Here is a 17,134-nt window from a genome sequence, read left to right as displayed (position 1 = left end):
TGCTTCCCGTATATAAGAAACAGCTTTGGGAATGGTCTCTAGTATATGGCACACTTGAACCCTGTATGTAGCTGTGTCGTTGTTCAGCGGCCTGCCATGCTCTGCCGACCTTGGGACTTTCAATGGACTTAAATTAATGGCCTGCCATGTGGTTTGGTAACATCAGGGCTGTGTCATTTTATTTGTTGACCTTGGGCTTGTTAGCCTCAGCAGCCAGTAGCTGCCTGAGTGAAGAGATGACTCCAGCTTCAGTGGGCTGGGAGCAAGAGGCAGAGCTGAAGCCCAAGGTTGAGGGATTTTCACACAGCCCCTAGAGCCTGGCACTTTGAACTTGAATAGACTTCTAGCCCCCTGCTGATCCTCCACAGTATCTCTGCGGACCATGGTCCTCCCAGCCCCACTTGCACACTCACAGTGGAAGGAGCTCATTCCCTGTTGGGACGACCCATGTCATGTTTAGAAGACTGACCCTCGGGACGGTCTGTTTCCTGCGCCCTTTCACCGTCACTAGTAGGCTTCCTCCGTGGCACCCAAAGAACACATCTCACTCTCTTCTTCAAGTGGCTTTCCAGAGACTTGGAGGTGGTACGCCTGTCTGCACATCACCTCTTTTTCAGATATACTAGTGAGATAGGAATATTCTGGAGGGGTTTCTTCCACTTTGCACACTTCTTCAAATAACGTCTGACATCCAGAACACACCTAGTACTGCTTAGGGCCTTCCCACAACTTGGAGCTGAGGAAAAAGGGTATCATTGTTCCCATTTTCTTGGTGAGGAAACTGGGTCTTGGAGACTTTAACCGAAAAAACCAAACTCACTGCCGTTGAGTCAATTCCAGTTTATAGCTGCCCCTCCTTGGGTTTCCAAGGCAGTATTTTGACAAAGGTAGATTGCCCAGCATTCCTTTTGAGGAGTAGCTGGTGGGAGAGTTTAAGTGGCTATAAATCTTTATGGAAGCAGACTACCACATCTGTGGTAGTTATGTTTGTGTGTCAACTTGGCTGGGCCTGGTTGAGTGGCTGGGCATCTGGTGGAAGTTATTCCCCATGATGAGACTGGCAATCAACTCCATGGTGGGATCTACCACAAGCAGCTGAGTAGCTGCCTTTGGGATGTAGTCTGCCTCCTGTATATAAGGAGAAGCCTTGGGAATGGTCTCTAGCCTATGGCACGCTTGGACCCTGAATGTAGCCATGTCGTTGCTCAGCAGCCTGCCATGCTTTGCCGACCTGGGGACTTACAATGGACTTAAATTAATGGCCTGCTGTGTAGTAACATCGGGACTGTGCCTTTTTACTTGTCAACCTTGGGGTTTCTCAGCCTCAGCAGCCAGCGGCTGTCTGAGTGAAGAAATGCCTCTAGCTCCTGTGGGCTGGGAGCAGGACGCAGAGCTGGACCCCAAAGTTGAGGGGGTTTCATGTAGCCCCTAGAGCCTGGTACTTTGAACTTGGACTTAAAGCCTCCAAATTGTGAGAGAATAAACTCCTGTTTGTTAAGGCCATCCCATTTGTGGTGTATTTCTGTCAGAGTGGCACTAGGTAACCAGAACATCTTTCTCCCACAGAGCAGCTGGTGAGTTCAAACCACTGACTTTGTGGTTAGCAGCCAAATGCTTTAACCATGGCACAACCAGAACTTCTTCTTGTGAGGATTAGATGATCGCATGAAAAGCACTTTCACATATAAAGTGCTTAGTACTGTCCTTGGCACACAGTAAAGGTTTCAATAAATGCTAGACATTATTATGATTTTATTGCTGGTACCCTGGCTCCCAAACACATGATCATGGATGCTTCAGGACAGAAACAAGGTTTTCCATGGCCTTGGTACAAGCTCAGCCCCGTGCTGTGCCAGGGGATCTATGGAGGGAAGGAGGGTGGGGCACTGGAGCTCCAGGTTTGCATCCTGGCTCCCTCCCTCACTTTCTGTGTTACTTAGGGCAAGTTACTGTGAGTCTCAGTTTCTTTACCTAAAAGATGGGACTCACAGCCCTGCCTCACAGGGTGGTCTGCACACTAGGAGTCATGTATCGTGTTTTGTGAACTGAAAGCTGCACGCATTTTAACTCAAGTGTAATGCTGGCCCCACTGCCAGCCCTGGGAACACAGCTTCTCTGAGTGGCCCAGTGACAGCAGACAGACTCAGCAAAAATGGCCTTGGATCCTTCCAACGTCCCCTTCAAGGGCAACAAGTGTGTGAAACATTACGTGCTGTGTTCTAGAGTCCCAGAGAAGTCGCAGGCGGCAGCTCTGATGGGAGGCTAAGGCCGCCCTCCCTGGTCCCATCTCCTGTACCCTCAAATCTCAGAGGTGGGTATCAGCAGCACTAGGAGAGTTTGCTGAAAATGCAGACCCCTATCCGGCTGCCCCAGCTATAAGATTCGGACTCAGTGAGGCTGGGGGAGGGGTTAGGGAGGGAGTCTTTGCTTTGACTGGAACCCCAGGGATTCTGGTCCAGGTGGGTCAGCCCCCATCCCAGGCCCGTCTCAGGGCTCTGCATACTTCTGCGCTCCATACTCTCAGAGCCTGTTGGCGACTACAAAAACAAATTCACTGCCATCAAGTTGGTTCTGACTCATAACAACCCTCATTGGGTTGCTGAGGTGATAAATCTTTCCAGAAGTAGACTGCCTGGTCTTTCTTCTGTGGAGTGGCTGGTGGGTTTGAACTGCCAACCTTCTGATTAGCAGTCAAATGCCTTAGGCACTGCACAACCAGAGCTTCTTATTGGCAACTGCAGGGATGTACAAAAAAAACATGGAAAACATCTGGAACAGCAGGAGCCCCTGCCTCTGTCCGAGAACCTGGCTCTCCCCTTGGAGCCTTACATATCATGGACATGCTGATTGTCATGCACCATCTGCTGAGCGCCACATGGGCCAGATGCAGCAAACCCACGATGACAATCCACTCTGGTTCAAGAGTCCCTCAGGCCCCAGCTCTGTGCAGTGACACTTGGGGCAAAACAGAGCAGCCTTGGACCCAAACTCTCTGGGTCAGGGCGGCCTCCTGGAAGCTCAGCCATAGGACTACTGGAATAGCATCCTTGCCATTGTTGCCATGGCACCCAATAGCCTCCCAGGGTGGCCTCTCAAGCAGTGAAATGTCAGCACTATCATTCCCATTTTGCAGGAGAGGAACAAGTCTCAAAGAGAGAAAGTGAATTCCTCCAAACCATGTGGTAATTTAGACTCAGGCCTGTCTTGTCCCTGAGTCCACAACTCCTGCAACTGGAGGCAGAGGAAAGGGAGAGAGGTCTTTGTATGGACAGGGACAGTGGAAGTGGCAGGGGCTCTGGGGAGGCTTTGGGAGGGCCCTAGAGACAGGGCCCATGGAACCTGTCACCTCTAATTCCCAGTGAACATGAGCATGTGATGAAGGCTTTGTCAGGAGGGCAAGGCTGGACCTACTTCTGGAGCCAGGCTTCTCAACCTGAAACAGACTTCCCATTGCAGTCATGGCTGAGGGATGCCCCGCCCCCACCCGTGCCCTGTCCCCATCCATCCTGTTTCTGTTGGCAGGGCTGGGGCTGTGAATGATGCTCCGAGTTGGGCAGTTGGGCGACAACCACCTGGATGAGAAACAAGCCTCTGAACAGAGAGCAACAGGAAATCCTGGCACCGACTCTTGCAGATTTAGGTTAAATACCAGTTTCCCTCGAGTCAGTTCAGACTCATGGCGACCCCATGTGTGTCAGAGTAGAACTGTGCGCCACAGGGTTTGCAATGGCTAATCTTTCCGAAGTAGATCACCAGTCCTTTCTTCCAAGGTGCCTCAGGTAGACTTGAACCTCCAACCTTTTCATCAGCAGCTAAATGTGTTAACCACTTGCCCCACCCAAAGACTCCTAGTTTAAGATGTTGCTATGTGCTGTTGAGTCAGCCCCGACTCATAGCGACCCCTCCTTGGGTTGCTGAGGCAGTATCACTACAGAAGTAGACTGCCCGACCTTTCTTCTGAGGAGTGGCTGGTGGGTTTGAACTGCCAGCTTTCTGGTTAGCAGTCAAGTGCCTTAGGCACTATGCTACCAGCTCCTCTAGTTTAAGATACCAGGACTGACTTCATGGATTTTACATTGCTAATATTTAAAAGGGAGCTCTGGTGGCGTACTGCCTAAGGCACTTGACTGCTAACCAGAAGGCTGGAGGTTCAAACGCACCAGCCATTCCTCAGAAGGAAGACTGAGCAATCTACTTCCGTAGTGCTACTGCCTCAGATACCCAAAGAGGGGTTGCTATGAGTTGGATCCAAATCAAAGGCAGTGAGTTTGGTTTTGGTTTGGAATAGTTAAAGATCAAAATCAAAACGGAAGTAGATTGCCTTAACGTCCTCTCGCAGAGCAGGTGGTGGGTTTGAATTGCCAACCTCTTGTGAGCACCCAAATGCCTTAGCCACTGTACCACCACAGCTGATAGTTAAGCCCTCTTCAAAAATACTTAAAAAAAAAAAAAAATGTTTAAATTAAGTTTGGAAGTGGGAGAACCAGATCAAAGGGGCCAGGAGAGGTTGTGTGGTCTCTCCTGGAACCATTTCTGGGGTAGATAACTCTATTCTGGAATATGCCCCAAAGGTCTGGGATAATGAAGGTGGTTTCAATGGGCACCATAGGGATTGAAGGCTGTAGCACTGAGGGAAGGCTGGAGGCAGCTTGTATGAGGGGAGATACACGGCATTGTTTCTTAAGAAACAGTAGCCATCACATCAGGAAGTAATCACAGCCATTCTAACTCCTGAGATGCCTGGAAGCACAGGTGGCATCCAGGAGCATCAAGGGAAGACCTCACTGGGGACGTGGCTCTGATAAGTGCACTGACATGGGGCTGGGGCGCCTCGGCAGGTGTCTGGGCATGCAGCCTGTGTGGACGCCAGAGTAGAAGGGGGCAGTGCGCATATACTCACGTTGCACCCAGTTCCCGCTCACTGGGCTGAGGAAGTTGGGGTAGAGACCGAAGGGCTTATCAATCTTCTTGAGGACCTTGCGGATGTTCCTGACCTGCCGAGAGATGGACCCAGGTGCACCTTCACTGACCGAGTCCCAGCCCACTGACAACAGCTGGTTTAGACTCACAGAGTAAGCCATTTCCCATCAGGTGGGAATGAGTAGCAGGCTGTGTGCCTGGAGGAAGTGAGACAGCCTTTCCCTGGTGCCCACGTCCAGGATGTAGTGGCGGTGAGGACTGACCTGGTACCTCTCCACTAACTGCACTGCACAGGACCTGCCAATCCCTGCCCAGGGACACTGCCTGGCAGGGCCACCACCCCACCCTCACCTCACCACTTCCTCATTATGAATCGCTTTGGGATATGGGTCCTTTTTTTTTGTGGGGGATTCATATAAGTGATAGTAGCTCATTTCTAAGTGTTAAGGTATAAAATTGCTTTTTTGATAGGCCAAAAATGGTCACTTTCTGGCAATCTCATATGATTCAACTGTGTTGTTGTTAGGGGCCGCCAAGTCGATTCTAACTCATGGTGACCCTGCAGGACAGAGTAGAACTGCCCCTTGGGATTCCTACGCTGTAATCTTTACGAGAGCAGATCACCAGGTCTTTTCTTCCATGGAGCTGCCTGCCAACTAGTAATATGTCATCTTATCTGATGCTGTAGGAACCATTTTGAGGAAAGGCCTGGGGTCCTGAACACCCTCATGCCATAATAGGCATCTCAGGATCTTGCTGACACTGATCATAATGACGGCTGTTCACATTCGTCACACAGTTCCTCTGAGACAGACTCACTATATACATTATCTCCCAACCGCATCACAACCTATTAAGCATCATCCTCTCAGATGAAAAGCCCGAATCTCAGAGAGGTTTTGTGACTTGCCCATGGTCAGCCAGTTGACAAGTGGTAGAGCCAGGATGTGAGTCAGGTCTGTCTGTCCAGGCTGACTGTGCTCCCTGCATCACTTGGAGCTGCCCCAGGTCCAACAAGGATCATGGCAGTGACCATGGAGCAAAATGTAGTCAGAGGCTGCCCTGGCTAGAGCAAAAAGAGGCTGGATTTGCAACCTTTGGGGCACTGAAGGACGGGAAGCATATTCCATAGGCTTTATCCATAAGCATCTGCTCTTAGGCGGTACATTAAATCCCATCCAGTACAGAATTCACTGGAGAGAGAGCCCTTGGGCCAACACTGTATTGTGCTACAAAGTGAGGAGCAGGGGAGAACAGCTTTTTAGCTGTCAGCCCTTTTTTTTCCAGGGGACAGCACTTTGCTTTGCCACATCAGATTTCATATCCATTTATGTTAACGGAGTCCATTATGGAGGACAGGAATGTGCTTGTACCTGAGTTATTCTCCACTGTCCTGGTGGTAAGCACTGAAGCAGGCTAAATGAGCAACCCCAGAGGGTGTGGGAGCTTCTAGAATTTGGGCCAATTTGTTGACTGCCAATAATCTCTTCTGTGGGGAGCATGACTGGGGGATGAAAGTAGCTGGAGAACGTAAATGTAGACAGAGAGACAGAAAGCCTGGAGAAACCTTTCTGTGCAAGCCTGAAGGCCACGGCACTAATCTGGTCTGGAAAGCAGGGCTTCAGAGCCAACAAGTTCTGGCTTTGAATCCCGACATTAGCCCTTACCAGGTGGGCAAGTTATTTAACTCCCATGTGTCTTAGTTCCCTTCTCTATAAAATGGGGGTAACAAAAAGACCTACCTCATAGGGTTGTTGGGAGCATTTAGAGACATTATAAGGTGCCTAACACATAGTAGGTGTTCAGGCAGTGGTCGCTATTATTTCCAGACTAACCAGAGACTAGAGTGAGTTCCCTGTCCCACTTCATTCTGAGCTGGTCAGAATCTTCTGAGAAGTTTGGCTCTAGAGAAATGGAAGTAGGGACGATGGGGGGCAGGAAGGGGGTTGGCTTGAAAGTGGGGAAAGGGATCAGAAAATAAGACCCCTTGGGAGGTAGAACTAAATGTATTCCATGAGATTTCAAGGTGGGTGATGCACAGTCCCTACAATATAAGGAAATGGTTTCTGAAGGAAGGTCTGACAGTAGGAGGGACTATGTGAGGGCAAGAGTGAGCTACGTCAGAGGAAGTGCTCGAGAAACAAAACTTGAGTGGATTCCTACCCTGGGCAAGCAGTAGCCTCAAATCTGGAGTCAAAAAGCACCTGGATGCTTATTAAAAATGTAGAGTCTCCGGTCTGGGAATTCCTGGGCCCAGAGATCTGCTTCCTAACAAAGAGGTGTGCCAGATCATGCTTGGTGCTAGCTGGATTCTGGGAGCCACTACAAAGAGCTGGGAACCTATAATCTCCCAGCTCTCTTCTCATTCTAAGAGGCTAACATTCTGGGGGAGGGGGTCTGGGAGTGGGAGCCTCAGAAAAGTTCTTCCAGGGCTCTGGAGGGTAGGTTTCCTCTCCTCTTGGCCTGACTTGGAAGGGATGACTGCTGAGGGAACCTGAGTGCCACTCTGAGGGTCAGTGTGTGCAACCATCCCTTCTTTGCCACAGAGGTAGAACTAAGGAGATACTTCCAGACAGTGAGGACTGCCACCTGCTGCTCCTCCTAGAGGGTTTGCAGAAGGGCCAGGGCCAGGTGGATGTCAGGATTGGATGGTGGCCTGGATCCATCTCTTACCACCCTTTGAGGCCTCAGACGACACTGTTCCAGGCAGCCCCATTGGTCACAGTGAGGAGCAGACTGTGTGTCTACTTTTGAGGGAGTCTCCCTGCCAGCCTGCTGACAGCATGTGCTAGACTGGCATCTGGAAGGAACAGGCAGGCAGAGCGCACATGAAGAAAAGTTAAATGTCCCTGGAAAGAGGGCTTTTTGCACCGGGTGGCCAATTCCTGCCAATGTGAGATGGTGCCTAGGTTTTAGTTGTTCTACTTTCTTCAGATTTCACACATGTATGGTTACCACTGAGCTGCCTGCCACGTGTCAGTGAGAATGCTCTCCCTGGCAGAGCTGCTTTTCCTTGCCCTCGGTAGGATCCTGATTATTCCCTGTGCCCCCCTTCCCTGCCACCTGGCATCAGGGGTGCAAGGAGATCTCCCATAGATCATTTTTTACTATTGCAGTGGTGCCTGCTGGGTGCTCATCTTTTGCTCTCAGTGGGGAGACAGGGTACGTTTTAGGAGGGGGCAGAGGGGGAGGCTTGCCTTTTCAGCGAAGACCTGGTTGCCAGAGAGCTCGGTGAGGTGTAAGAACTCCAAATGCAGGGATCCAAACTCCGCCAGGATACTGCTACTCCCTGCCGTCGCCCAGCCCCAGCTTCCATTGGAGCCACTAAAAAGAGAGAAGCAGCCGCCATCACCCTCCTGCTGGTCTGGCTCACGCCTCTGCTGAGAGGAACAGCTGCTTAGTGGGAGAGCACCAACTACGTGCCAGGCACTGTACTTGGTGCTTACACCATGCAATCTCAGGTGAGCCTCCCTATGGGCTCAGTAGTACCGACAGCCCCATTTTCCTGCTGTGGAAACTGAGGTTGGTGAGGGAGAGTGAGCTGCTGAAGGATACTTGAACCCAGGCCTATCTGACTTTGTTTCTACCATCAGGCAGCACCTGTCAAACATAGTGGCTCAAGAAAGGCTGTAGCAGAGTTGCCTTGTTGACCAAGAACTAGCAACAAATGATGCTTGATTTACAGGTGGCACTGGTAATGCTGTGAGAGACCATGAAGACCCCATAGGACACTCTATGGGCATGCTCTGGCTGAAGGCCCCTAATTGCTCCCCATCAGTGGCTCTGCATATGGAGGTAAATGGGGCTGTGGCTCGGGTCCTAACGGGGGCAGGTCAAAAGCCAGAGAGCACCTGGGGTGGGAACCTTGCCTGGCCCTTGCCCTCTCCCCACAGCCGACAGTGCTGCCCAAGGATGCAACAAAGGCCCAGACTTGACTTTTGCAGAACCTACACCAGATGGCCAGCAGCCAGGCCCTGGGGAGGTCCTAGGTTAGGGGTGAAAGAAGCAGGGGTCTTGGAGCAGAGGTATCCTCATCTGTTAACCACATGCCTCCCAAGAACACCTTAGATAAAAGCATGATGTATCATCAGTATGGCCCTGCAACTGGCTGCAGAAGGCTGTCAATCATGCCCATTTACTGCGAGCATTCCAGAAGTAAGAATTCTAGGCCAGGGTCTCATTTAATCCTCACTTTTGCTCCTTTTACAGATGAGCAAAACAAGGTGTAGAACATGTAAGTTACCTGCTCGAGATCACATGAGAGGGGCAGCTGGCGCCCAAAGCTGGCTTAGATGCCCCAGCTTGTCCTAATCACAGCACAGCCTGTCTTTCTGTTATCTTTTAGCCTGCCTTCCTTTTAATCAGGGCTTTGAACCTGTTCATTCCAGTTTGACCCCCTGCTGAGAATTTGTTTCTACCCTAGCTGTGGTAGCATAGTGCCTAAGGCCTTTGACTGCTTATCAGAAGGTTGTCGGTTCAAACCCACCAGCCACTCCCCGAAAGGAAAGTTGGGCAATCTACTTCCATAGTGATACTGCCTCGGAAACCCAAGCAGGGGTCGTGTAAGTCACAACAACCCTAGATATACTGAATCAGAATCTACAGTTTAACAAGATCCCCAGGTGATTCTTATGTATGCAAAGGAGGAAATTGAGGCTCTGGGAGGGAAATGAGTTGTTCAAGGTCACAGAGCCAGTAGGTGGGGGACCCAGACCCTCCCACACTCATCCGGAGGGAAGGGAGAGCTGTCCTCTCTCTGCCCTTCCTCCCCCAGGCCAAGGAGACTTCTCTCCCATCTGTGATCTCAGTGGGAGCCCAGATACCCACAGAAGGTTTCCTGAATAATTGATGCTTCCTGCCCTCCCTGGGGAAGTTTAAGGTTAAAAACAAGCCACAGCTGCCAGCTCAGCCATCTTTTGTTCTCACTTCCCGGCCCCTGCTCAGGCCTCTCCTTCCTCTCCCCAGGGGGCTTCCAGTGGTGGAGCTGCCCTGGCAGCCAGGCAGAGCCAGCCCTGGGCAGAGGCGGGCAGGTGGCTTGGTGGTGGTACCCTCTCTCCTGCCTGGCTCCCAGCTGTATAAAACTCCTCAGGCAGCTACTTTCCTAGACCTCAATTTCCTCATCTGTTAAATGATGGTACCCATACTGGTACTGTTAGAAACCAAACCACTGCCAATGAGTCGATTCCGACTCATAGCAACCCTTTAGGACAAAGCACAACTGCTCCATAGGGTTTCCAAAGCTGTAAACCGTTATGGAAGCAGACTGTCTCATCTTCCTCCCGAGGAGTAGCTGGGGTGGAACTACTGACCTTTTGGCCAGCAGCCCAATGCTTTAACCACAGCACCACCAAAGCTCCTTTGTAGAATTATAGTAAGGTATAAATTAGACTTATAATTATTGTCCTTCTATCATTATGTAATTATGTACATGAAAATCAGGAGCCCTGGTGGTACAGCGGTTAAAGCACTTGGCTGCTAACCAAAAGGTCAGCAGTTTGAACCTACCAGCCACTTTGTGGGAGAAAGATGTGTAGTCTGCTTCTGTGAAGATCTGCAGGCTTGGAAACCCTATGGGGCAGTTAGATTCTGTCCTATAGGGTTGCGGTGAGTCGGCATAGACTCGAAGACAGTGTTTTTTTTTTTTTTTTTTTAAATTATGCTGCTCTTTGTTACCACTGTTATTAAATTCTTAATGTGTGCCAGGCAGCTACGGCATCTTATTTTACTTTCACACCCAACTTCAGAGCTAGATACCTTGATCTTACTTCATAGGTAAGGATATTCCGGCTCAGAGATGGAGAGACACTCTTCCAAGGTCACACAGAGAGTCAGTGGTAGAGCTGGTGGAGTGGAACTCAAGTCCAAATCCTAGGCTCTATTACTGTGTCCCCTGGCACTTGCCCCCAAGTGCATCTGCTCTGGGCAGAGTCCCAGAGATCATGAGATCCTCTGATAAGCCTGCTGAGCCAATGGGTTAATGGAAAGCTCTGGCCTCACCTCCCTACTCCGTGTGCCCTTGAAACCTGTAAGTGGGCTGGTGCCCTCTCCCTTCCACAACGTATCCCCCCAACCTGGCTGAAGCATCAAGGTGCCTGTGCACTCATGTGTGTGGCATAATTGTTAACTTTGGAGCCAGACAGACCTTGATTCTAATTCTAACTTTACTTCTTGCCTGTGTGACCTTAGGCAAGTTACTGGACCTCTCTGAGCTTCTATTTCTTGACTGGCAAAATAGGCTCCCCAATGTACTTGTCTCATACGGTTGTGAAGTTGAAAGAGAGAAACCATAAGAGAACATATAAAGTGCCTGTTTGTCTGTGAATGTGTGAGTGTGTGTGACAAAGGCGAGCTTGTGGAACTGAGCATTTATGCTTTGTGTGAGTGGCCATAGAGTGCGCATAGGCAATTATTAGTATTTTTGCTTTGTCAATTTTTTTGGTGGTAAAAAATACACGTATTAAAAACATTTTCCAATTCAACACTATTTACATGTACAGGTACATGATTACATTCATGTTGTGCAACCATTACAATTATTTTCCAAATTATTCTATCACCATTAACAGAAACTCAGTACCCTGTAAGCAATGACTCCCCCCTGCCCCCTACCCCGGTAACCACTAATAAACTTTGGTCTCCATAGATTTGCCTATTTCAGGTAAGTGGGATCATATGATATTTGTCCTTTTATGTCTGACTTATTTCATTCAACATAATGTTTCCAAGGTTCATCCATGTCGTAGTGTGTATCAGGACTTCATTTCTCTTTATGGCTGAATGACATGCCCTTGTATGTAGGTACCACATTGCGTTTATCCATTCATCCACTGATGGGCATTTAGGCTGTTTCTACCTTTTGGCTATTGTGAATAATGCTGCAATGAACACTGTTGCACACATGTCTGTGTTTCTGCTTTCAATTCTATTGGTTATATGCCTAGGAGTGGAATGGCTGGGTCATATGGTAATCTATGTTTAACTCTTTGAGGAATGGCCAAACTGTTTGCCACAGTAACTATACCCTTTTGCACGACCCCCACCCCCACCCCAGCAATATTAATGCACATGTTTTCATAAGAGCGTGAGACTGTGTGTGTGAGAGCCAGAGAGACTGATTCCGCTGCAGAGATCCTTGGACTGGCCTCTGTCCCTCTCCCAGATGGTTCAGTGACTCCTGCAGGTCACAGGTCCTGGGCTGCCCCTCCTTCAGCCTCCAGGCTCAGCCTCTACCACACATCTCCCCATCAGGGAAGAAGCACAACTCACACTCACTTGGGACCACCTGCCCTCACTAGGGCAAAGGCCTAGTCATCTGTCCATCCTGCTGGGGTCCAGCTCTAGCCCTTCCTCTTAGGGGGAAGGGACAGAAGGCTATGTCCAGCTCCCAGAATTAAGCCTCTCTAAATGGGGAAACCAGTCATGGAGGACATACACATCACTGACGTTCTCCCAGGTGCAACAGGGAAGCACTTTTAGCAACAGCCTCTCTTCCCCAGAAAATGAAAGGGTGGCGTTGCCAGGAAATATGCATATACATGCTTATGTACCTACACTGACAGCATGCAGCGCCTAAAAATATATATGCGTTCTTAATCAGAAATGTCAGGGTCTGTGTCGGGTTGGGACTGTGCACTGAGTGAGTAACATGGCGAGGCACACAGCAAAATCTGTCCAATTTGTGATCTGGGGACTTGGGGGGTGGGCAGTGCCGTGGCACAGAAGAGGGAGGGTATCTTACTAAGGCCCATTCCAGACCCTTAGGAGTGAGGCCAGAGAAGCTGGACCTGGGAGAAGGTGCCAGAGGACCACTTGCTTGTTTCTTGGCTACCTTGATGTTGGATGTGTTGTTCCAGGATCAGTGTTTGTAGAGAAGGAATCCGAAGGAAGATCTAAGCAGCCCCAAGAACAGGATGCTATTGCCTCTGGAGGCAATATGTAAGGACTTGGAATGCTTTTGGATCAGAGAAAGCAGGACTGTGGGTGAAGATGCTGGGTGCACCAAGGCTCAGGGTGGGGTTAGTGAAGCCACTGAGGTCAGCATAGAGGGCATGACTTCCCCAGGACAGAAGGGGCCAAGGGCACTCCAGCCAGAGCCTAGGTCTCACCTCTCCTCTGGTGACCTCCTTCCTCTCCCAGGAAGCTGCCTGAAATTCTTACGGATTAGAGAGTCCTGAGATAGAACCTCACTTGAGGAGACCAGACGGCCGAGTCCAGCATGCTGGACTCCTAGGCTCAGGTCCTCAGAGGCCTTAGGGATGGCCCTACAGGGCTCCCTGGATGCCTCAGGCTGCAGTGCCTTCCACAATGTCTCCCAGGGGCCTGCTGCATGCAGCTCCAGGCCCAGCCAGGGCACCTGGGGACCAGGGTTCACGTGTGAGGGAGAGCCAGGCAGGTTCTCAGAGCGCAATTAGAAAAGGGCTCAGATCCTGGCTGCGTAACCTGTTAGCTGTAAGACTTTGGGTAAGGTACTTCATCTCTCTGGGACTCTGAGTAACGGGGATAATAAAAAATAAACCATGAAACTACACCTTCTGCCGTTGAGTCGATTCCGACTCCTGGCAACCCCTTGTGTGCAGAGCAGAGGTGCTCCATAGAGTTTTCAAGGCTGTGGCCTCTTGGAGGCAGGTCACCAAGTGTTTCTTCCAAGGTGCCTCTGGGTGGGTTAGAACTGCCTTTTGTCCAGTAACTGAGCACTGAACTGTCGAGCCACCCAGGACTCGATACCTGTCCTCGGAGGACTGCCGTGAAGAGCACATTTGGCGAGGTCAGGTACAAAAGCTCAGTGAAATGCAAGGTGTGTAGTGCTCAGTACGTGGTAGGAAAAGTCACTATTTAGTTTTAATCTCTTATCCCACACACAATGCCTCGTACAGCGTACATGGTCAGTGAATTCACTTGTCAAAGGAGAAAAGAATTGGACATGGACTCTGCTCTCAGTCTGGTAATGGATGAGTGTGAGCAGGGCCATAAAGGAAGCTGATACAGTGCCTGGGAGGTCAGAAGGAAAGCCACCTCTGGTTGTAACAGGAAAGGTGGCCTTGAGCTGGGCTTTGATGGCCAGGGAAGATGTGAGAGAGGGCAACCAGGTGGAGGGCAGAGAATAAGGCGAGACAGTGGGCAAGTGGTGTGGGACACATTTTGGATGCCAGGAGCAAGACCTTCATGTCATTGAATGGATCTGAAAGCCGGTGCAGACCTGAGTCCACTGGACTTTGATCCCGTCCTTCCCCTCTCTGGGCCTCAGTTGCCCCATGTGGAAAGTGAGTGGATACAGTTACACTCCTGCCCCATCTGTGGGTAGCAGCAGGAGGAACAGGGTAGAGCCCCGAAGGCTTTGGAGCTGGACCGAGTTGCCATCCTGGATCTACCCTTCTCTAGCTGTGTGACTGCAGGTCCCTTCCACACATGCATTTTGTGACTTGGTGACATATTAGACATTATATATATTATTAGCTATATGGTGACACAGCCCAGAAAGATTATAGTTCAGATACTGAATTAAGCAACAGATTTTTTCTCTTTCCAGTTGCCATTGAGTTGACTCTGACTCATGGTGACCCTTTGTGCCAGAGCAGAGCTGTGGTCCATAAGGTTTTCAGTGGCTGACTTTCTGGAACAAGATCACGAGGCCTTTCTTCCAAGGCACTTCTGGTGGACTAGAACCTCCAACCTTTGAGTTGGGGACATTAACCATCTGCACCATCTAGGGGCTAGACACAGATTACCAAAACAATCAGGAGGGGGAAATGATGGAGGTGGCCAATAAAAAGGAATGTTTTAGAACAGAGCCAGTAGAAAGAAATATTTTTGGTGGGTTCTTTGACTAGTGGAAACATATGTGAGGTATAATCCACATTATTGGCAATGAGAGTTTTATTCTTTTTATAGAAAGGGAAATTCTAATGAATATTATTGTTAAAAACAGAGTCATAGGTCCTGGGTTCTCATTCTAGAATGGTCAGTTTCTGGCTTATGTGACCTTGGCTGGAGCTTTCTGCTCTGAGCTTGAGCATCAAGCCACAGAAGCCCCTCTGGGTTCTGTCACTGGGTTACTGAGACCTAGGCCTTCTGAAGGAAGGTTGGGCAATCTACTTCCGTAGTGACACTGCCTCAGAAACCCAAGGAGAGGTCACTATGAGTTGGTTCCGACTCAATGGCACATAACAACAACAACAGCAGCCCTTCTGAGGGATGGGTGTGGGGTTAGCAGCAGAAGTAGGTCCCTCCTCAGACCAGCGGTTCCTGAGACTGCCTAGCAGCTTCAGGTACCTCCTCATGGGGGGAGACTGTGATGTGCCCACTGGTTCCTGAACCCTGGCTGGGAGGGTGGCTGTGAGTCAAGATGGTGCTGTATGATGTTTTTTTTTTTTTTTTTAATTTAATTGTGATTTGGGTGTCAGTTTATAGAGTAAATTCATTTTCCATACAGCAGCTTTGTCTCATGACATTGACTGCAATTTACCACAATGCAACAGCTTCCCTACCACTTCCTCCCCATAGTTACTTCTTCCCTGTGTCCATCCCTCCATGCACTCCTGCCTCCTGAGCTGTCTCCCTGTGCATAAGCAGCCCTTCTATTCTTCCATGATTATTCTCTCCAAGGAGGATCTACCTAATGTAAATGTTCAGCTCACATGCTTGTCTTCTGTTTGGCCGGAAGCCACAGGAGTGGGTTTAATTCCCACTTGAAGAACAGCTATTGGCCATAGTCTCAGTGGTTCCATCAGATTCTATCAGACCAGCAAAACTGGTCCCTTTTTCAAAAAAATGATTTTGAGTTTTGTTCCACATTGTTCTCCCACTCTGTCCAGGATCTCCTACATAGATCCCCCTCCGAATGGTTGACAGTGGTAGCCGGGCACCAAGATGGTGCTGTATGATGTTTACAGAAGGGTATCTGCACCTCCCCACCCAAGGAAGACCAGGCCTTGAGTGGCCTTAACCCTGGGAACCAAGTTTGGTGACAAACTCCTACCTAGGTAGTCTTCCCTGAGATTCCTGAGATGGGTATTATCCTCAGCCTTGTGCCTCAGTTTCCACATTTATAAAATGAATGGGTTTGACTAAGGTGACCCCCAGGGGCTCTATTCCTGATGACTGCCTAACTGTCCCTGGGGCCTTCTCCCTGGGCCTCTCATCCAGACAGGTGAACAGAAGGTGGGTCCAGAGGCTGCTGATGCTGCAGATTGGAAACAAGATGGCATCTTACCTTTTGAAATTCACAACACCCTTTGGGATTCCCGTGGGGGTGTTGAAGGCGGGCAGGAGCTTCTCTCCCAGTCTGATAGCCTTTATTCTGAACACCTGTAAAGGAAGAATCACGGGCATTGTGAATTGGGGTGGGGTGGGATGGGCTACTCTAAGATGCTGCTATTGGCAGGATACAGACACTCACACTCCCGGGATCATGGGTGTGAGTAGCTCTGTATTAGGTTTTGCAGTCAGACAGGACTGGATGTGAATCTGGCTCCCTGAATTACTGGGTGTGTGGCCTTAAGTAAGTCATTTCTCTCTGACCTTCAGTTTGTCCATAAAACGAGGCTAACATTGCCTTCCTCAGGGGCTACTGGGAGTAATGAGAAGGACTGTGATTGTGCTTACGGTGGCCATTAGGAAGATGAAGGAAAAGCAGTTAGGGTGGAGGATAAACATCTAAGTGCAGATGAAGACCTAGCCAAGAGGGGGAGGGTGTACCAATGGTCAGCATCCGCCCACACCACTGGGACCAGGATACCACAGGTTGAGTACAAGGAAAATGAGTGGTAGCATGTGGGCAGCTGACTCATGGCGATCCCATGTGTTTCGGAGTAGAACTGCTCCATAGGGTTTTCAATGGCTGTAGTATTTTAGATGTAGATTGCCAGGCCTTTCCACTGAGGTGCCTCTGGGGGGATTCAAACCTCCAACCTTCCCATTATTAGCCAAGCACGTAACAACTGGTGCCACCCAGATGAGTGCAAACCATGTGTACCACCTAGCCATGGAAAAGTGGAAATATTCTAAATAGTAAACAATAGGGAAACTGTTAAATTGGGATGGTGGGAGCTCTGGTAGCATAGTGCCTAAGGCATTTGACTACTAACCAGAAGGCTGGTGGTTCAAACCCACCAGCCCAAGGAGGGGTCGCTATGAGTCGGGGCCGACTCGACGGCACATAACAACAACAACAACAACAACAATGTATTTGGTGGGAGCTATGGTAGCATAGTGGCTA

General features: G+C 49.7%; 1 protein-coding gene across 1 annotated transcript in view; it reads right to left on the bottom strand.

The window, feature by feature from the left end:
* Positions 1-17,134, bottom strand: part of MAN1C1 (mannosidase alpha class 1C member 1) — a 203,677-nt gene that overhangs the window by 17,614 nt on the left and 168,929 nt on the right. The window contains exons 5-7 of the mRNA XM_007935748.2: positions 16,130-16,224; positions 8,118-8,244; positions 4,901-4,994 (exon numbers count right to left, since the gene is read on the bottom strand). Of these exons, the coding sequence (XP_007933939.2) occupies positions 4,901-4,994; positions 8,118-8,244; positions 16,130-16,224 (316 nt within the window). The remainder of the gene's footprint in view (positions 1-4,900; positions 4,995-8,117; positions 8,245-16,129; positions 16,225-17,134) is intronic.

Source organism: Orycteropus afer, unplaced genomic scaffold, assembly GCF_000298275.1.
Source record: "Orycteropus afer afer isolate SDZICR_OR568_19922 unplaced genomic scaffold, OryAfe1.0 scaffold00031, whole genome shotgun sequence".
Classification (NCBI taxonomy): Eukaryota; Metazoa; Chordata; class Mammalia; order Tubulidentata; family Orycteropodidae; genus Orycteropus; species Orycteropus afer.
Note: the sequence above shows the minus strand (reverse complement) of the source record. Positions and strands in the feature narration are given on the sequence as shown.